Source organism: Rhizopus microsporus, assembly GCF_002708625.1.
Source record: "Rhizopus microsporus ATCC 52813 unplaced genomic scaffold scaffold_2, whole genome shotgun sequence".
NCBI lineage: Eukaryota > Fungi > Mucoromycota > Mucoromycetes > Mucorales > Rhizopodaceae > Rhizopus > Rhizopus microsporus.
In genome coordinates, this window is record NW_019671917.1 from 1,882,688 (window position 1) to 1,901,606 (window position 18,919).

The 18,919-nt window shown below is 37.7% G+C and overlaps 10 protein-coding genes across 10 annotated transcripts; 3 read left to right on the forward strand and 7 right to left on the reverse strand.

Annotated features, from left to right (window-relative positions):
* Positions 1-100: 100 nt before the first annotated feature.
* On the forward strand, positions 101-2,356 carry RHIMIDRAFT_266528 (uncharacterized protein). Its single transcript, XM_023611916.1, has 3 exons — positions 101-339; positions 398-950; positions 1,024-2,356. Exons 1-3 carry the CDS (start codon positions 228-230, stop codon positions 1,982-1,984), a joined length of 1,626 nt encoding a protein of 541 aa, XP_023470345.1. The 5' UTR covers positions 101-227; the 3' UTR covers positions 1,985-2,356.
* A 6-nt stretch (positions 2,357-2,362) lies between these two features.
* On the reverse strand, positions 2,363-2,764 carry RHIMIDRAFT_266530 (uncharacterized protein). Its single transcript, XM_023611917.1, has one exon. The coding sequence runs from the start codon at positions 2,629-2,631 to the stop codon at positions 2,407-2,409; it is 225 nt and encodes a 74-aa protein (XP_023470347.1). The 5' UTR covers positions 2,632-2,764; the 3' UTR covers positions 2,363-2,406.
* RHIMIDRAFT_289400 (uncharacterized protein) lies at positions 2,363-3,930 on the reverse strand (the record flags this gene model as incomplete). The annotated part of the gene is made up of 3 exons (XM_023613641.1): positions 2,363-2,960; positions 3,559-3,568; positions 3,620-3,930. 3 exons carry the CDS (start codon positions 3,928-3,930, stop codon positions 2,625-2,627), a joined length of 657 nt encoding a protein of 218 aa, XP_023470346.1. The 3' UTR covers positions 2,363-2,624.
* Positions 3,931-5,768: 1,838 nt separating this feature from the next.
* On the reverse strand, positions 5,769-8,006 carry RHIMIDRAFT_64421 (uncharacterized protein). The gene is made up of 4 exons (XM_023615510.1): positions 7,141-8,006; positions 6,450-7,089; positions 6,174-6,398; positions 5,769-6,119 (listed from the first exon to the last, which is right to left on the reverse strand). The coding sequence occupies exons 1-4, from the start codon at positions 7,773-7,775 to the stop codon at positions 5,820-5,822; spliced, it is 1,800 nt and encodes a 599-aa protein (XP_023470348.1). The 5' UTR covers positions 7,776-8,006; the 3' UTR covers positions 5,769-5,819.
* A 962-nt stretch (positions 8,007-8,968) lies between these two features.
* On the forward strand, positions 8,969-9,696 carry RHIMIDRAFT_64380 (uncharacterized protein). Its single transcript, XM_023615509.1, has 2 exons — positions 8,969-9,502; positions 9,558-9,696. The coding sequence occupies exons 1-2, from the start codon at positions 9,158-9,160 to the stop codon at positions 9,579-9,581; spliced, it is 369 nt and encodes a 122-aa protein (XP_023470349.1). The 5' UTR covers positions 8,969-9,157; the 3' UTR covers positions 9,582-9,696.
* Positions 9,560-11,359, reverse strand: RHIMIDRAFT_266571 (uncharacterized protein; the record flags this gene model as incomplete). The annotated part of the gene is made up of 5 exons (XM_023611918.1): positions 10,742-11,359; positions 10,628-10,687; positions 10,396-10,552; positions 9,898-10,334; positions 9,560-9,845 (listed from the first exon to the last, which is right to left on the reverse strand). Coding segments are annotated over exons 1-5 (961 nt in total), but the record flags the coding sequence as incomplete, so codon positions are not given.
* On the reverse strand, positions 11,355-13,241 carry RHIMIDRAFT_223148 (translation initiation factor eIF2 subunit gamma). Its single transcript, XM_023607474.1, has 6 exons — positions 13,041-13,241; positions 12,926-12,987; positions 12,656-12,860; positions 12,584-12,606; positions 11,602-12,530; positions 11,355-11,545 (listed from the first exon to the last, which is right to left on the reverse strand). Exons 1-6 carry the CDS (start codon positions 13,123-13,125, stop codon positions 11,488-11,490), a joined length of 1,362 nt encoding a protein of 453 aa, XP_023470351.1. The 5' UTR covers positions 13,126-13,241; the 3' UTR covers positions 11,355-11,487.
* Positions 13,242-13,648: 407 nt separating this feature from the next.
* On the reverse strand, positions 13,649-15,425 carry RHIMIDRAFT_234241 (Ribophorin I; the record flags this gene model as incomplete). Its single annotated transcript, XM_023608123.1, has 7 exons — positions 13,649-13,663; positions 13,725-13,853; positions 13,907-14,045; positions 14,097-14,474; positions 14,536-14,781; positions 14,842-15,048; positions 15,109-15,425. The coding sequence occupies 7 exons, from the start codon at positions 15,423-15,425 to the stop codon at positions 13,649-13,651; spliced, it is 1,431 nt and encodes a 476-aa protein (XP_023470352.1).
* A 902-nt stretch (positions 15,426-16,327) lies between these two features.
* On the forward strand, positions 16,328-16,823 carry RHIMIDRAFT_234242 (ribosomal protein S14; the record flags this gene model as incomplete). The annotated part of the gene is made up of 3 exons (XM_023608124.1): positions 16,328-16,389; positions 16,667-16,766; positions 16,815-16,823. The coding sequence occupies 3 exons, from the start codon at positions 16,328-16,330 to the stop codon at positions 16,821-16,823; spliced, it is 171 nt and encodes a 56-aa protein (XP_023470353.1).
* A 1,033-nt stretch (positions 16,824-17,856) lies between these two features.
* Positions 17,857-18,242, reverse strand: RHIMIDRAFT_266586 (uncharacterized protein). Its single transcript, XM_023611919.1, has one exon. The coding sequence runs from the start codon at positions 18,224-18,226 to the stop codon at positions 17,879-17,881; it is 348 nt and encodes a 115-aa protein (XP_023470354.1). The 5' UTR covers positions 18,227-18,242; the 3' UTR covers positions 17,857-17,878.
* Between the last annotated feature and the right edge of the window lie 677 nt (positions 18,243-18,919).

Genomic DNA, 18,919 nt, shown 5'->3' on the forward strand with positions numbered 1-18,919 from the left:
AAAGACCAAGCGTGAAAAAGACCAAGCGTGACTTGAAAAAGACCAAGCATAAAAAGACCGAGCGAGAGACCAGGTGTAAAAAACGGCAATACTACGCACACGCGAAGACAGGAGTTTTCGCGTGTGTGCCGTGTTTCCCGTAAAAAATTGTATTTTTCTCTTATCCTTCAACCGACTTCGGAACACACCTGTTATCTTTTCCTTTCACCGTCTTTTCTTGAATTCTTATGAATACAGAAATTCGATGTCAGCTATGTGATGAGCTGCTTCCAAAGTCAAAAGACGCACAGAGAAACCACGAGCGAGATCATCACATTGATAGTGTTTACGTGGGAGAAAGTAGGAAGCTTATCAATGTCATTTGTTTGTTTTCTCACTTTTTTTTCTTTTTATGTAGGCCGCATTTCTATTCTCAGAACTAATGGTAACTTCACATGTCCATCTTGTGGTGTGGAGATGAAGGCAACACGAGCTTTTGGTGTTCATTTGAAACGACATGGGTTGATTATGGCAACTTCAAAAAAACGCGGGCAACTATATCTTGGCGATGCTGAAGGGAACTCAAAACATGACGTGACAGATGGAGATTCCATGCTTAACCATTCACCGTCACCAACTCTTGCCCTGGAAATCTCGACAAACTCAAGAAAGATTAAAAAACCCCCCACTTGCACAGAAACTGTACTTCTGGCGTCCGATTCCTTGATGTCCAGCAGTCAAGCCCAGCAAGACAAACTTATGCTTGCTCAGCTTGGTCGCTGGATGCCAATCATTTATCGATGTAAAGAAAAAGACCATGGGTTTCTCACTTCAATTTCCACAGCTTCAACAATGCTGCAGGATAACCCACCAGTTGGCGAGTGGTTATTTCCTGATCCAGATACCCCATCTAATCAATTGTCGATCCAGACTAATGAAGATACTCTAATTAGGCGTATAAAATCTGCCAGGTAAATCATAATTTAGGAGTTCTTCCTTTTTTTTTCTTCTCATCCTCCCTTTCTCTTTCAATTTGTGAAATAGTAAAGCTGCCAAAATCTTATCAACTACAAACCATGTGGAATTAACTGAAGCCGAGTGTAAAATTCTCAACCAAGACTGGCTTGAATACCCCCAACTTCGGTACTGCTGCTCGCAGTTGTTGGCTGGATGCATAATGACGCAAGATGAAGTATCAATATTGGTGAATACCATCGAGCCCTATGCACGTGACTCACTCATCGACGCTCATTTTGAACGAAGGTCTACAAGTTCTCCATCATCATTTCCAACTACGCCTGGCCGTTATGGCTTTCTAACAGTCTGCCTGCTTCCCACCAATGATGGTCAGAAATTGGTGATAGGCACACGAACAAGTAACTTTCTTGTGACGTCCAGTATTCGGTTAGATCGACAGTCAGTCAATATTGGCCCTGCCACAACTCATTTTCGCCCAACAACATCAACCAAGATATTTTTGGATTGTCTTTCTATAGAACTTGCCAAATCATTGTTAGATAACACAAAGATCAATCGCGCCCAATCGCTCCCATCATTATACCAACTCAAACAAGTACGGAGCAAATTCGACTGCTTGTCAACATATACCATGTGCCGTTCGTCATCCACCATGGCCTCGCCTTTAAAACTCCAGCCAACCACCATTTGGACATTAGTAGACCAAGATTCCAACCACACCACTATGTCACAAGAAAAAGTAGGCTCTCTTTTGTTCCGCACTATTGCCCTCCAAGTCATCCGACATGGACGAAGTGCCACCCTCCATCTTGATGATTTCAAGCCTATTCAGGCCCTCTCCAAAGATTCTTCTGCAGTAGCATCCATCCTCCATAATATCTGTAGTCTCTTTGACAATCAAAAGGAAATCAAAATTATTGGCAACAGCGCCTTGAATAGCCAACTGGTGGACTTGGCAAATGGGATAAGCAACAAAAAAGAAAATGACAAAAAAATTGAAGATATTATCATGGAACTGTACGATTAGTGTTTTTTCATTCACGGTCTGTTTCTCTCCAAAAGAACAAAAAAAAAACCACAGCTGGCTTGTCTTGAAAGAAAAAAAAAATTGCTCAAGCTCTATAAGAGTTTCAAAAGAAGATATTGGAGGAACTGTGGGCCTCAATAATTCGTCGTGTTGAGAAAAGGGAATAAAAGGGATAAGATAATTCTTCGGTGATGAATGAGCATGGTCTTTTAGCTCGCGACAGAAACATACCATATTTCTACTTTATATTTCTTTCTTATTCGCTCTCCCGCATAAGGAAAAAAAAATAATAGCTGGCGAGGTGTTGGATAAAATTGTTGATCAAAGGTCAAGCCAGAAAGGTAAAGATGTAATAGTTTTTTTTTTTTTTTTGTTTTGCTGGAGCTTTTTCACCATAACGTCTCTCACCTACTCTACATTGTTCATAATCTTTCTTTGTTGAGATACTTACCAAAACATTTAGCAGGATGAGAAATAAAGCCTTTGAAATCACTTAGATACAAGCTATCGCAAGCCTCACTAGTTCTAGTCATGAGCGATTCTTTTTCTAGGAACTTATTTCGCTTAACCTTGCTCTTGACAACTGACCAGAACTGCTTAATTGAAAGGCGCAATTTTTTGTGAAATTCAAGCCAGGTTGCTACCATTTTTGTACCCAATCGTATCTTTGTTGAATCTTTTCTTCACTGTTTCTTTCTACTGACTGGAATTGTGCCTGCTTAATAGATAGATTGCACTCGGTTGTCATGAAGTTAGAAATAGTGCTACGAGAAACATTAAGATCCGCAAAGTTTTGCGTTAAACTTTCTGCTACTTCAGTTACAACAGCAGAAGCATTCAAGCATTTGCTGAAAAATAAATGAAAGCATCTAGCCTTGTCTTCATCAGAGTAGACTGTATAGGGTCGCTTATTGCATAACTCCGTTCTTTCTTTAAAGACAACCAGCACTTTTCGAATATATGCTGTGTAGGCCACCTATAGAAATCGAGAATCCTTCAAATGAGATTCATAAAATGTAACTTTTTTCATTTCCATTTTTATAATATATATATATATATATATATATATATATAAAAGCGTAATTCTTTCTGATATTACTACCAGAAAAAACTACAATTTCTTTTTTCAACTTAGAGTAGAATCAGCAATACTTATGTATATAACAGTGCCATACCCAGTAGAGACATTGGTGCTTACTCTTTACTTTACTAAACGCTATTTATGCTACTTGTACTTATATTAGTGTCATACCCAGTAGAGGTAAGTGTCAGTACTTCAACAGAGGTAGCAGAGCAATGCCTTATCAACATGCTGTAGAAAGAGGAAACAAAGAGAAGGGAAAAAGTAGTTCTTTTTGAATGTATAACCAGGGCGAACAATATATGCGCCAGAAAATAAGCTAATGATATGGACTTTACATGTGAAATTGCTTTACAACTTCACACTACCAAAATCTCTGCTTAACTTAAGGTCACCTAGTGGAATATCCTTTAATGTAAAATACGAATTTATCATAATTACGCGTGATTGGTCTTAGTTCTTTGTTAATAGACTGACAGCACTTACGACCTACTCTGTTGCAGCTATCAAAGATGTTGTCAGGGCACATGCTGTACTGCTTAACCCATCTCTACGCCGTTCGAATGTATATCTCCAATTGATTTGCTGCAGCTGAGGCACTCATACGCCTTTTAATCTTCAGATCGAAAAACCTAACTTTGTCTTGGACAGTGTATCGCATATAATCCCGTTTAATTATTGCTTCCTTCATACGAGTATCTTCATCTTTTGACTTTTCAATCGGCATTGAACAAGTCGGAGAAAATTCACTGAAGGCTGTATTTTTCAAATATTCAGAATGAGTTGCAATTGTCTCGACAATAAATTCACTCTGGCCAGCAATGTAGTCCATGGGCTCAGGGCAACCAATTTTCATCAACGACATTTCCTTGCCCATCTTCACATAAAAATTTTGCACTCATGTTATATTGTAAAGATTGCTCTCATTTTATATTTCTCGAGTGCCAAGAACGACATGATTTCTAAGCGAGCGACTTGGTTTCCAAAAATACGACATTGATTTTGACTTACCTGCGCTTTCAATTTTGATTGGCTGCGACATTGCTTGTTGGAAGCACTGTACGTAAAACACTTTTTGGAAAGAATGAAATTCTTGCTGACAGGATGGAAGAAGCAGCCAAGAAAGTTGCACCAAAAGACTGTCGAGGTTGGATTCGTCATTCGCAAAAGCATTTCTCTAAGCGTTTGAACATGGAAAGAATGTAGCTGTCATTATGAAATATACACATATAACAAGTGTATTTTAACTATCTAATTTTTGTATTTTCAAATGCAAAACACTGTATAATCGAGAGGTACTGGTTACCTTTAAAGAAAGAACGTGATGACGTATACTCATAATAGGAACGTACCTCGCACTATTGAATTACACTAGCATTATTGGTGAGTAGACGCATATTTTTGGTATTGTTCGTCGTTCGAAAGTTGAGCTAATCATTTAAGACAAGCTAACAGAGATTATGATTATAAGCTTCGATTTTGCTTAATGACTATACACAATTTTGTATATATAAGATAGATGGCATACTTTATATATTAATAAAACATTGAATCTTATGGCAAAATCCACAAAGACCGCTAAAAAGGACACTGTTGCATGTCTCTTCATTAGAAATTGTCTCTTCAGAAGTTTTCTTTTTCTCTCCTTAGTTTACTTTTAACAACGGATCAAAACTGCTTGATAGGGTTTAGTTCAGAAGAATATGAAGAACTTTTCTCTTCTACTAAACCTAATTATAGCTGAAGTATTTTTGAATGTAAATATTCTGGAAATATATGTTATGCTTATCAAAACTGGTAACTACACATTACCACGGCAATAGTAGTTGATCATTTATAAAGTATCATCATAATTACACTTCAAGCGACCTCGGCTGTTCTCGCCCTCCTCTTCGCCCTGTTTTCTTTTGTTTGTTCCTCTGTTTGCTTCAATTCTCTCTTAAAGAAGTTAAATATAAAAAAAAAGAGCCTTATCCATATTTACAATGTTGTCAATTTTGAGCAAGTAAAGAAAAGAATGGTTACAACAACAGCAAATATCACTTGAAGTGTAATTGTGATGATACTTTATAAATTCGTATACTACATCAACCTATTTCTTACATTGGTAAATCAGCAAATCTCTTTTAGTTCGTGATTTTTGGGTGCCTTCACAGGTCGAGTACAACGCTTTGCATGATGGCTGAATAATGTATGAAATGAATGTTTTAAAGTAGCTATTTTGGCACAGGTATTTTTCTCGGAATCAAATCCTTTTTGTGGCTATCTACAACCGAAGTGCATTTGGATATAAGATTTGTTCCTTCCTTGACTGCTCACACAGAAGATGTAGCCGGCAGATGAGTCTATTGCAATTATTGTTTCATTATATATTTATTGGGCGTGGGTTTAACAAGTAAGCAATAGCATGGAGAATAACACAATAGCGCTCTAATAGTAAAGATTGACTTTGTAAATGATTTCATTTGGGGGCTGTTTCTTGCTGAGTAAACATCTGTAACTGTCTAACCCCAAGCTCAATCATTATACAGTTATTTAAATGGTCTTCCATCTTCTACAGACTTCGTCTTATTGAGAAATTGATAGAGAATCCATCAGTTTATCACTTGTGAAAGTATAAAGCTTAGAGTGAGCATCTGGTTATTATTTAAAGGTGCATTTTTAGTTGTGATAGGGATCAAGACCGTATCCGTAGAAGCCCATTGATAATTAAATTATTAAGCACACGTTGATTAAAAAGGTATGACAAGCGATTTATTCAAAGTTGTGTAAAACTCTTCCTATTAGGTAATAATCTTCCCTCACTGAATCAATCCACTTGCTTATGTACGCTTTGAAAGTGGGTAACATGCAATAGAGTCCAATGATGATTGAACATAGTGGGTATGCTCTTTGGTATAGCTTAGGATGATCGTCCATTGAAAATATATAAGAATAGAATTTGACAGACAAAAATGGTAATAGTAGCATACTAAAAGACATTATGATCAGTGGGAGGGCTACTTGCCTCATCTCTCGCTTTATACTGAGCTGATCTATTCCTTGGCCCTTCAGCTATTGTATGATGTAAGCACATGTTCTTTCTCTGCTATACTGACTATTACTTACTCTGTCAATAGATTGGTTGACGCTGTGTGTAGCCGGTAAGATCTGCTGAGATAACTGAACAATTAATTCAAGTAGCACAAGTCCATTGGCCCAGACAAAGACGGGTTGTATTACTATCCTTTCAGTAGCCTGTGATGGAATGATGACATAGAACTCAAGCAAGAGTCCAAACAATAAAGGCAGAATGATACCAAATGACATCAATATCACCATTAGATTTCTCACCTAGTAATAAGTTAGTTTATATCGTTACTATTCAATTGTTGTCTTTAATACCCATGCCATAGCTTGAGAAAAGGTTTCCTGCTTGATCTTCTTGACGAATTTTACACAAAACAATGTACAGCATCCTAGAAAGTGTGCATACACATCATTCCCCTTGATGATTTGTCTGCCAATGACAATAGGTAATATCAACAGTCCAAAGAGTGCAAAGATCCCAACAGACGTCCACAGAGTTATCAGCATCATGATAACGCGTGCTTCAAAGTTGGGTGGCGCATACACCACCGTTGTGTTCTCTTCGAGCTCTTCGGAGTTTCTTGCGGCTGGATGACCTTCCTGGGTAACTCCACCCACAGGTACTAGCATGCGCTGACCAGGAACGTGGCGGCGTACTCTATCATGTTTGGGAACACGAAGAAATTGTCCGTTCGGGTGAAACGTAAGGACATCTACTTGATTTGCATTCATGTCGTATTTGGGTCGTTGTATCCATGCTTTCCAAGTCTTGTAAGACACCTCTCCTTCTTCTTCGATCCTTCGTGTGCCCAAGAAAAAGTGGCTTAGACGAAACTGATGAAGTAGCCATGCAAACCAAGCAATAAAGTTGTCCTTTGCATCAAGACATGCTACTATTCTTGGCATAAGAAACATGAATGCTAATAAATCGATGGGAACTACAGATAGCGGCTGGCTGTCATTGCTTTCATGAGTTTTTTTTTGTACAAAACTAAACAACACTTACGTATAGTTCAATTGCAGAGGCAGTAAAGAATGACAAATGATCGCAGTCCAGTCAACAAGGGGACCAACACCTACAAGTATCACACACATGTAGATGAAAGCAACTAGACATAGTCTTTTGAGTTGTGTCCAAGCAGGTCGTTCAGCCAATTCTTTGATTGGATGAAACTGTGGATCATTGGGGTCCCGGATAAACCAGAGAGCGCCGGGGCGAAGGATGGATCTGAAAAAGTTGATGGTAGATGTAAACAAAAACATGAATGTTGTGCCGACAAACCAATGCAGGAAACGAGATGTCCATCTATTTTTTTCTAAGTAGCCTATCGTCTGTTCTAGCCAGACGCTTTCGTCACCAAAAAACAAGTCAAATAAAGCTGCATCAAAGAGATATCCACACACAATAGGTAATAGGTAGAGTTCGACCCCAATAAATACTGTTACTTTTAGACAAAGATAGGCTTGGTGTATCATTTGACAAAATAAGCGTTGAATACGCGCGTGATGTCGCGTGCGTGATAAATAGATCGCTCCACACATCTTCACAACGAGGTATCCAGTAGCTATACAGCCTGCAATCTTTTTGTAGTCCTCGCTTGAAGGCATATCGATAAAGTACTGATACATGGCTTGCCACATCGTGCTGTTTACAGGTTGAGGCACAATTTCTGCTGATGGCTGATGAATATGTAAGAGTATAGAACGAAGTACAGATTGAATGGATAAAGGGATGTGTCGTGTTGCTTCATCGATGAGTCGGTCGAGAATAGGATCTAACAAACGTCTTCCGAATTCGATCAAATACTTGATCAGCTTCCACGGACGAAACTAGTTTAAGCTGAATACATCATGTCCTTCATAATTATCGAGTATATCTTACCATAATAAATAAAACACCTATTATATACGGTATCCACACTCCTATACCGATGCTAAAACATAGTAATAGGGTAATCAAGCTAGCATTTTGAAACAGATTCAGAACGTTGCCTCTAATTCCGATACCTTGTAATAATCCATTAAAGTCATCCACACCTGCCACGATATCTTCTTCGTTTGCCATATTATTATTGTTGTTATCCATAAAGTGATTATTTCCATTGTTGTTGTTGTTGTCAATTTCATTCAAAAGATCATCTTCAATCATAACTGGACGAGGATGATCCCATTCTATATCGTCTACAAATGGAACATTCTGTTCAAACCACTCGTGCAACAAAAGACCTACAATCAACAAAAGGACAAAGCCAAATTCTATCATCCAACCCTTCATGCAATCATACAAGATAGTTTCCCAATTCCAATTGTATTTGGTTTGCTTTGGTATATCCGGAACAGATTGAAACAATATTCGAGACAGTAACCGTTGACTGCCCATTGCAGACCAAGCAGACAGCTGCCAACTCCAGAAAGTGATATAGGGTACGAGCCCAAGCCAGACAAAGAGAGCCAAGGTGACACGAATCAGATAATAAAATATTGTGTATATCACGTAAGCCAAATGATGAATTAAATAAATTGTTGGTATCGTTGAAGGCATATCGTTTTTATAAACTGGAGTAAACTTGAACGTGTGATTACATAACTCACAGTGCTTCTTTTTGCTGTGTGTTAGCCAGTCCATTAAACTACGAAGGGTTAACTACTATTACTATGGCGATGTATGTAGTTACCAGTTTTGATGTACATAGCGTATACTTCCAGAACATTTACATGGATGATATAATGGATCTTCTGCTGTACCTTCTCCTCGACATACTCTACAGATTTCTTACATCATTTATTTCCCTTTATATAAAACTATTTCAATAAAAGACATAGACTTTATTTACCTTCTTCCATAGGATGTGTTTTGTTTGTAAAAAGAAGGAAGGAAAAAAAAAAAGAAAAAGAAAAAGAACGGGTTGCATGATTCAAATAAAGTTGCAGTTGAACGACTTAAAAGCGCGCGTCACAAGAGAGAGAAACAGAGAGAAAAGTTTTCCCCCTCTTTTTTTTCTTCTTTTTTGCTTGTATTCAACATGAGCGAGATAAGAGCACATTTGTTTCCTTTTTCTGTAGATTATGAAGGGCCTGTCAAGTCCAAGGAGTATTTAAATGTCGAAAAAGGTTCAAATGGACAGTATGAAACGGTCATTCTAGGGAGACAGTTGATAGGCCATTCAGTATCAACTAGTGGAATCACTCAAGGTCATGTATTCAAAAAGGACATGTTTGCAGATGAACAAGATCAAAAGGAATCAATGCCATGGAAAAAGACAGATACAGTGATTAATGACTATATTTTATGGAAGAAGGATACAGCACCAGATAAGCAAGATGCCCGTATTAAAGCCATTGAAAGTTGGTTGGATATTTCACGAGCTGTAGAGTATACTTTTTTTATATGTTGTCTAGTAAATATTAATAATTGTTGTATAGGTTCATGAGCCTATTCCTTTATAATGTTGTAGAATATTTATCCATCTTTATGTCCAAAGCACGGCCACCATAAATATATCCATTGAACCTGTCTATAGAACAATGTTAACTCAATACATTTGTGTGTCTTATTTTACCAATGGCTCTTTGACAGGTTTCTGCATCTTCAAAACGAACATAGCCTGCTCCTTTAGGATATCCATTGATCACTAAGATCTCTGCTCGCATAACTGGTCCTACATGTCGGAATAGATCAATTAAATCTTGCCAAGTAGTAGAAAATGGCAACTACAAAAGGGAGATATAAGACAATAGATTCTGTATACAAGTTCATTCTTACATTGTTCACATATATTTGGTTATGTCCATGAGTTGGTAAATCAGCAGCAGGCCCGCCTACTAGACTCACACCAGGATAAACAGGTGGTGGAGGTGGGACAGGCTCGCCAAATCGATGCACATTTTGATATGGAGAAGGGGGCATTGGCTGTTCAACCATGGTTGATGGAGGAGGAGGTGGCGGCGGAGGTGGTGGTGGTGATGATGATGAGCGATAGTAATGACTGTCTGACACCGAGGACATAGGAGGAGGAGGTGGTGGTATATTGGTTGTATGTGCATTTATAGCTGCAGTGGCACTAGCTGGCGTGACAACACCAGCAGTAAAAGCAGTACGAGGAGGAGTAGTCACTTGATTTATATCTGCCTGTACATCTTTAAGCTTCTCCTGCATTACCTCTATTCTATTTCCATGTAAATTATATCCATTCAACGTGCCTTTTTTTTTTTTACAAAACATTAGTAACGTGATTTGTATGTCCTTGAATTGAACCGTTACTAATTGCATGACGCGTATCCGAGAGATTATCAAAAATGACTACTCCAGTGCCATTAGGCCGTCTTGTTTCTGGATCGTTGAAAACATCCGTATGCAACACTCGACCAGCCTTTCTAAACAGATCCTTTAAATCCTGCCAACTAAAGTTTGGTGGTAGCTAAAGACGCATTTCCTTGCAATGTGAGTCCTTTTTGTGCTGATATTTTCTTCCTCATTACTTTTTCATATTTACATTTCTCACAAAAATTCTGCAATCTTCAGGTACATCCTTCACCGAGTCAAAATCCTTTTCCTAGGTTAAAGAAAGAGTTATAAAAAAAAGAAACAGCATATACAAACACAGTACGCCTTTTGGTCCTCGAAGATATCGCACGTAAACATATCTGCCCATAAAACGAACTTCGTTTAACATTTGGATGGCTCTTTTCGCATCTTCTGGATACCGATACTCGACAATTCTATTCACATAATGCATATGGGCTTCTTCATGTTGACTTTTTATATATGCATGTTTCTCTGACTTACCCACAACCCTTTGATTTGCCGTTACTCAACTTCATGATGTCTACATGAACCACTTGTCCTGCGTCTCTCATAAAGTCCTTCAGGTCATACCAGTTGGTATCATATGACAGGTTACCAACAAATACAGTACAGTCTGGTCGACCCTCATGGCCTCCTCTTGGTGATTTCGAACGATATCTCGGTGAAGGAGATCTCGAATGATAATATCCTTTTCCACGATAGTAATCAGGTGAAGGAGAACGTCCACTATAAGATCGAGAATGGCGTCTACTGCTGTAAGATCGCGAGTGTCTTCCTCGGCTGTACGATCGTCCTCGCGAACCTGAACGTGAGTGTGAGTAGTACGAATGTGGGCTTGAACTTCTCGTAGAATAAGAGCGTCCTCGTGTTGGTGAATAACTGCGATCACTCATAGCAAAGAAAGAAAGAAAAAAAAAAAAAAAAGAAACTTCAACCGTCGCTGGATTTAAAAATGACAAACAAGAAACCAAGTAAAAAGTCAAAAGCAGCTTATTCATTAAAAAATTTACAAACTTTATATGCGTAAATGTGAGTATACAATATGTCTTAATTGGCTTCAGCTTCTAAAACAGTACCACGCTTGATCTTACCCCAACCAATGAGACTAATGAATAGAAAAGTGAATAAAAAAGAATGATGTGTCAAAAGTAAAAAACTTACCGCCAATGTCTTTCAATCTTTCTAGAAATAGCTACCTTGTCACCAATTTCGGTACAAGTGGGGCCAGTCAACACAATCTTTGCAAGATCAGCCTTGACACCAACGACCTTACCACCAGTTGAAACTGAACCAATATTGACCAAGAGCAATTCACCTTTGGATAATTTAGCAACCTTGGCTTGCTTCTTATCATCTGTCTTTACACCCAATAAACGACGCAGCAAGAAGTAAGAAATTTCGAGTTCTGTATAGATTGAAGGTAATGTTCCAGGATAACCAAGTACTTGACCAACCAAACGATCGCCACGACATAAGGTAGGATCCATTTGAGTACCAACACCAATTAAACCACCGGGAACAGCAAATTCCAATTTATTGTGTTCTGCGAGCAAGGTCAAAACCTTGGATAAGATAGGACGAGCACGAATACGTCCTTCTTGATCTTTGATGATCACGCCAGGACGAACTTCGATATCATCACCAATCTTCAAGACACCCTTCAAGATTGAGCCACCAGCAACACCACCTTGGAGATTATCTACATCAGCACCTGGCTTGTTGATATCAAATGAACGAATCACAATCAAACGAGGAACAGCTGCAAAATCACGAACAGGAACAGGAATCTTCTTGGTAATGTATTCATTCACAGCATCAATATTGTATTTAAGTTGGGCTGAGATAGGAACAATTGGGGCACCATCAGCAACAGTACCCTTTACGAATGCAAGAATATCTTTGTGTTGTTCGAGCGCAGCTTCTTTCTTTACAAGATCGACCTTATTTTGAAGGATGATGACATGTTGAAGCTTCATGATTTCGATAGCTGCAAGATGTTCTGAAGTCTGTGGTTGAGGACAAGATTCGTTACCGGCAATTAATAATAATGCGGCATCCATGACAGCTGCACCTGAAAGCATAGTAGTCATCTATAATAAATATGGTTAATCATGGTTATTTATAAGCAAACTTGTCAATTTACAAGAATATCGTGACCGGGACAGTCTATTGTTTATGTTAGCAACTAGTCGTATTGATATCAATCGGTACTTACCAACAAAACTAATATGACGGACAAGTTGCATGGTGCCACCACAGCCAGGACGTTCACATGGAGGATTGTCCTCCTTTCCGGAACCATAAGACTTGTAACAACCAGGTCTGGGACACTCGGAATTATTACACTTGTAAATTTTAGCATTGGCGTAACCAAGCTTAATGGTAATATTTCTCTCCATTTCATTCTTGAAACGAACAGTCTAACAAAAAAAAAAGTCAATCTTTGCAACATTATTCCATTTGTTTTGCTCTCTTTCTTTCTTACTTGAACACCAGAAATAGCTTTAACCACAGTTGATTTACCGTGAGCTACATGTCCAATAGTACCTAGCAGTAACAGTTAATATGACATGCAATTTCAATATTGTTCTTTATTTTACCGATATTGATGGTAGCTTGCTTAGAAATTACTTCAGGGGACAAAGGAGTCAATTTAGTGACATCAACATTAGCTACTGCGGCCATTGTTATTTTATTGTTGTTATAACAAAAAAAGAGAGAGAGATAGACAGAGTTGACAGAGGAGGGGACAGAAAAAAAAATTATAAAAAAATTGGCGCACTGGTGATAAGCGGTCACACATACAACATTGTCTCTTTTCTTCCTCTTTTACTGCTGCAATACTTCCTTCTTCTTTTATTAAGTATAAGGGATGATAAGAGAACAAGATCAAGTTGAGACATGAATCGTGTTGATTCAAGTGCAGATACACAAGATTATTTAAGGAAAGATACTTTTAATGCATTCTACAAACGCAAAAGCATCTAAAAATGCGGCTCCAGTGTTCTTTTTATACAGCAAAATAAAGGAACAAAACCTATGAGTATACTAGAGACTCATATGTGTGATATAAAGCCCACAATTTATTTTTACAGTGCGACTGATAAATTTGGTCAAGTTACCAGCAAACACTATAGTCAAATTGTAAACTGTATTTTATTTTATATTTTTTGCTCTACATTGAAAATTGAAACGACATTGCAATGCTTTATTCCGTCTTTTTCTATTGGATAAAGTTCAACGTTAGATACAACCAGGCTATTGTGCTATTACAATCCATTTACCTTTTGTTCTTTGCCAATATTGAAGGATGCTTTGCCAAACAAGATACTAGTAACAAAGAGGAGCAGGAGAGCAGTAGATGCGACAATGGGTTTGCGTAAAAGCTCAGAAATAGAGTAGTCATATTCAATCTATTGCTTAAGCTGTTAGCTTTAAGAGTATCACATAATATCCATTCCAATACCTGAATGAACTGTTCATGTTCACGAACAACCTTATTCTTCTCCAAGACTACCATGACACGTCCAGTAGAATCAAAGTAAGTAAAATGAGAAGCAATAGATTGAGCATCAATTGAGAAAGGTGAATGAACCTTGATATTTCTATAAACATAGAGTAAGTAACGTATGTCCGCATAAAAATGATCCACTTACGAAGCTCCTTCTGGCAAGATGACACGAACGACAGCCTTGTCAATGACCATATCGTTCACATTCTCCACAAATTTGACATTCAGGATATACTTTCCACTCGTCTTTGATTTGCGAACAAACGATCCAAGATCAGCGTTGTAACCATGATACCAAGTGTAATTCCATCCACCAAAAATTGGATAACGAGGAGCAAGTTCTAAAACAGCATTCTTATTTTCTACACGGAAATGAGAGGTAGATACATTTCCCACTTCATCACGAAAGTAAGCATCTTGAGCACTTGGAGGCAACTTGAAGGAAAGCTCCTTAAGTACATTTGTTTGTGAATGAATGTGAGCTGTCATTTGGTATTGAACCCTATTGAAATTGGTTTCGAGACTGATAATTGAAAAGTTTAGCCTAATTTCAACTGATTCTCTTTTTTCTGCATCTTTATTACCTTGCTCCATCATTACGTAAAGAATAATGCTCTTCTACTGCCAAGTTCTTACCCCAGTGAGATACTTCGATATCACGTCGTAAACTAGGCACAGTCAGGATGGGTTGAAGGTTTTCAAAATGACATGTAGCTACGCCAAAAGAAAGAGGCTCTACATTTTCATAAGGACCATAAGTAACCTTGTTACCGTTAAGACTTGACTTTCCTAAATCACCAACGTGGCTAACAACATTCTGTGTTGGTGTCCTATTCAATATCTCTCCTTCTTTAGTTGGTTGCTCGTGTCTTTATTTTTTGTTTTCTTACGTGAGAGTGGTCTTGATTTCCTTGGTAAAATAAGGAGAAAGGAAATAAGAGTTGAAAGCAATCATGGTATGCTGACGGGCTAACTGAGGTAATTTGGCAGGCATAGGTTTAATGACATGAGTATAAGCAACCTTGATACCCAAGAGGACATCCTCATTAGGCTGCACAGAATGTTCCTTTAAATCAATCTTGTAGATATAGACTTCCCTACAAAAAAGAAGGAATGAATATTAGATGATTTACACGAATGCACGTAATTTCATTTACTTTTCAGCATCCAATCCTTCGAGACTAACTTGAAGTTCAGTCTTTTGCTTTCTTAAAAAGGCAGAGACAGAGGCAACATTTTTATAGAGAACGTTGGGTAAATAGAAGTAATACTCTGATGCTGATCCATCACCAATATTCTTTGCTCTAATGCCAGTATCTTCACGAGCTATGCCTGAGTTGACCTCAAAAGTACGAATGATTTTGGTATTTTCAAACTGTTTAGGAATCGTCAGCGCGTAACAAACATGGTTGAATGCGATTAATAGTAACAACAATGGTAGTAATGGTCTACACATAAAACGGACTACACTCATTGCGTTTGCTATGTGCGTGTATGTGTATCTGCGTTGTTTATCAGAAAGAAAGGGAAGAGTAAATATGTGCTGCTTTTTAATCCCTTAATGTAATCCAATCAAAAATTGCAGTAATACTTTCGTGTTACTCTTTACAAAGGCCAAGACACTTGCAAATAGAGCGTGCTGAGCGAGGTCTCAACAGCAAATACCGTGAGTTGATGAGAGAGCAGTGTCGACTTGAAGTATTGGGCTATAATATACAGAGATTTACCCAATTCAGGCACCTTTCTTTTTACTTATAATCGTAAAGGGACTGTTGGACACTAGCCAAATAAATATACAAGAGAACTTCTTCAGAGAATACAACCAGCAGCTTCATAACAAAAATAATTAACTGCATCGCGGCAAAATCAGCTCATGTGGTTAAACTAAAAGAAGAAGTAACAATTAAATGGATAAAAAAAAAAAACAAAGAATCCTTATATGGTTTTGCACACATTTCCATAAGGATGCTGCGACTTTCTTTAGGTTTATAAAGAAAAGCTTGCTCTGTCCCCAATTGCCCTACATTCAAATTTAGGTACATTCGGACCAACAAAAAAGCTAAGTGGCCAAGTGTGTTCTTTTTGGTGTATATATGTTAACTATATTTTGACCCAACCGCGATAGATGCAACTGTGCCATCTTATGGTGCCTAATATGTGTTTTCTCTCTTTCTCTCATTCCTTCCTCTCGCTTTGTATTTATCAAAGACTGTGTTTATCGGTGGTAAACAACAAAAAGAGCAGCTTTGAATGCAGTTAGCCAATAAAAATGGCCATTTTGCCTCAAACGTCACTTCAAAATTTTTTTTATTTGGTTGAGAGATACAAGTCCCTGCTTCCTTCTCTTTTTCCGCTTTTCGAAAAGTTAACTACATCATGGCTCACAGCAACGTTTGGAACTCCCACCCTAAGACCTTCGGCAAGGGCTCTCGTCAATGGTAAAGCTTTTACATTCCATTTTCTCTCCTTTTCCTTGCTTTTTAGCCAGTAAACAGAACGACGTATAAGCCACTCGCATATCACTTTTAAACCACTGCATGCATCCAATAATTGCATCCAATTGAAAAGGTTGATGTGAAATGTAGGAAGGAAAAGGAAGAAATAGAAACGACAAAAGAGAAAGAAAAGAGTCTGTTCTGTTTACTAGAGCAAAGAAAGAAAGGGAGAGTCATCTATTGAGAATATTAACTAACCTCTCTCTCTTTCTTTACTTAGCCGTGTCTGTGCTCACCGTGCTGGTTTGATCCGCAAGTACAACTTGAACATCTGTCGTCAATGCTTCCGTGAATACGCCAGCGATATTGGTTTCCACAAGGTAAGAAGAGATTACTTTATATGTGGCTCTGGATCTAACCTGTCATAGTATCGTTAATCGAAACACATCAACAATACCTTTGTTTTCTTTTTTAAAAGTCTTTGCCTTTGTTCAATAAAAAGAAAATAGGGAATAGCAACCAATATAGTCAGCAATTAAACATTGGGAATATCATGTTTCATTCATTCTTTTGAGTTATTGTTTGTTAAAGTAAATGTGTTACCAATGGTAATTATAATATAGCAAACCTTCATCTTAATAAAGCTGTAATACGATCAGCCATCACTCATAAGGGCTAATCTGCATACTTGAAAAGAAGAAAGAAGGGGCACACTTTCCCAGACATTTACCCTCTACATTCTTTTTTACTATCCATTTGGACCTTCTTTCAGTAATCTTTCTCTACAAACTAAGATGCCCGGAGCAGGATTTTTCTGACCTTTTTTACAGCTTGATATATATTCATGCTGATAAACATTAGCAATAAGCCTCGTTTTTTTATTATACAATTATTGCGCTCAAGGCAGTCCTATCGAGTTTGGTAATAGAGTACCACAAGATCAATACGAAAATTTCGTATAAACGAAATTTTCATATTTTTGAAAATATCGATACAAAAAGTAGTCCTGATGTCTTCTCAAAAACATATAAATAGCCTTGGTCCTTGCCTCCCCTTGCCAAAGAATTCATTCATCAATTAATTGAATCAATCACCTTTTCTCTTCATTTTATATTCATACAATAAACAGGTCTTAGCTTTTGTTATAAAAGCTCCTGCTCTTATTCTTTTATCATCACACCTCTACGAACCTAACAATTGATCTTTTAATAAGATCTGGTGGTCACTATACTATACAAACCTCTGCTTAAACGCTAACTTTATTCAAACCTTTGACTTATAACAAGTCTATTCAACCCACTCTAACGAAGGAAGCCAAAATTACAATATAATAACGGTTATTAGAGTTATTATCCATATATGAACAAGCTAGCTTTTGATTAAAACCCATTCTAGACAAGTACGAAGCAAATATACAGGATTTTATTGATAGAAAGAAATTTACAAAACTATTTTTTTTTTTTTTTTGCACAAAAAAAAAGTGAAATAATGCTTAAGATAACTCATCTTCAGCTTTGCCTGAACTACGGCTTTGACCAGAGGCTTTGCCTCCCTTGGAAGCGATTTCATGTTGTTTTTGAGGGTCCATACTAGCAAAACCACGCTTTGATTTGCCACTTCTGGTACCACCACCGGTGCCTTCTTCTTCGTAGTTAACATCACCAGACTGTTCTTCATAGGCAAGATCTTCGTTTTGATCATAGTCACCAATGTCAGCGACATCAGTTCGACCACCACCACCAGTGCCACCACGAGATCTTCCGCCTTTGGAACCAATGGCTTGAACTTCGTCCTTGGGACGGTTAGCAAAGTTTGCAGGATTGTTTTGACGAGAAGACATGTTTAATAAAATGTACAAGAAACAAAAAAAAACGGTTGATTCCCGTATTTATATAGAAAGCGTAGCTTACAAGGGATTTAAATTAAGTCAACTTGAAAACAATATGATGCAAAACTATTCACAAGTATATTACAGGATAGTTGAATGTGCACAATACTTGTTAATAATGACGCTAATTTTATGCTTGGAAATGATCATTTTCATGCAGCCAGCCTTTAATTTATTCATGTTTTTCTTTTTCTTACGAATGAGCTGCCCTCTTGTGCTTGTTCTGCATATTGTGAAAAAGTGCTGATTGATCAAGCAAGACTATGAAATTAATAGTAGTATCTGTTTGATACTCTTGTACTATTTAGTACTTGTCATTTTCGGCAGCCCATACAGCTGGCGTAAGTCCTGTGGAATATCTCTTGCTGTAAAGCTAAATGCTCAAACTCAGCTTTCTGGGATCCATAACATGAAACATGATTATTGTACTATAATGCATCATAAAAACTAAAGAGCTAATCATTGAAGCTATATGATTGAAAAGCACTCAAGAGTGATGTTAAAGTAGCCAGAAAAAAAGAGAGCCTTTCTTGCCGGCCAAGCCGTCAAATTAAAGCCCAATCCAGCCTAGACACCTATCATTCTTCCCTTACATGCTACAACCTGTATTACCGGAAAGCGTTCAGTGGTCAACAATATTGATCA

Bases quoted from the DNA above. Each gene is read 5' to 3' on its own strand.
- RHIMIDRAFT_266528 (XM_023611916.1), top strand. From the start codon at position 228: ATGAATACAGAAATTCGATGTCAGCTATGTGATGAGCTGCTTCCAAAG. The intron at 340-397 runs GTAGGAAGCTTA...CTTTTTATGTAG, and splicing joins TAGTGTTTACGTGGGAGAAA to GCCGCATTTCTATTCTCAGA. The intron at 951-1,023 runs GTAAATCATAAT...TTTGTGAAATAG, and splicing joins AGGCGTATAAAATCTGCCAG to TAAAGCTGCCAAAATCTTAT.
- RHIMIDRAFT_266530 (XM_023611917.1), bottom strand. From the start codon at position 2,631: ATGGTAGCAACCTGGCTTGAATTTCACAAAAAATTGCGCCTTTCAATT.
- RHIMIDRAFT_64421 (XM_023615510.1), bottom strand. From the start codon at position 7,775: ATGTGGCAAGCCATGTATCAGTACTTTATCGATATGCCTTCAAGCGAG. The intron at 7,090-7,140 runs GTAAGTGTTGTT...AAGCAATGACAG, and splicing joins CCTCTGCAATTGAACTATAC to CCAGCCGCTATCTGTAGTTC. The intron at 6,399-6,449 runs GTATTAAAGACA...ACTTATTACTAG, and splicing joins TTTCTCAAGCTATGGCATGG to GTGAGAAATCTAATGGTGAT.
- RHIMIDRAFT_64380 (XM_023615509.1), top strand. From the start codon at position 9,158: ATGAGCGAGATAAGAGCACATTTGTTTCCTTTTTCTGTAGATTATGAA. The intron at 9,503-9,557 runs GTAGAGTATACT...ATTGTTGTATAG, and splicing joins GGTTGGATATTTCACGAGCT to GTTCATGAGCCTATTCCTTT.
- RHIMIDRAFT_223148 (XM_023607474.1), bottom strand. From the start codon at position 13,125: ATGGCCGCAGTAGCTAATGTTGATGTCACTAAATTGACTCCTTTGTCC. The intron at 12,988-13,040 runs GTAAAATAAAGA...TGTTACTGCTAG, and splicing joins GCAAGCTACCATCAATATCG to GTACTATTGGACATGTAGCT. The intron at 12,531-12,583 runs GTAAATTGACAA...TATTTATTATAG, and splicing joins GTCCCGGTCACGATATTCTT to ATGACTACTATGCTTTCAGG.
- RHIMIDRAFT_266586 (XM_023611919.1), bottom strand. From the start codon at position 18,226: ATGTCTTCTCGTCAAAACAATCCTGCAAACTTTGCTAACCGTCCCAAG.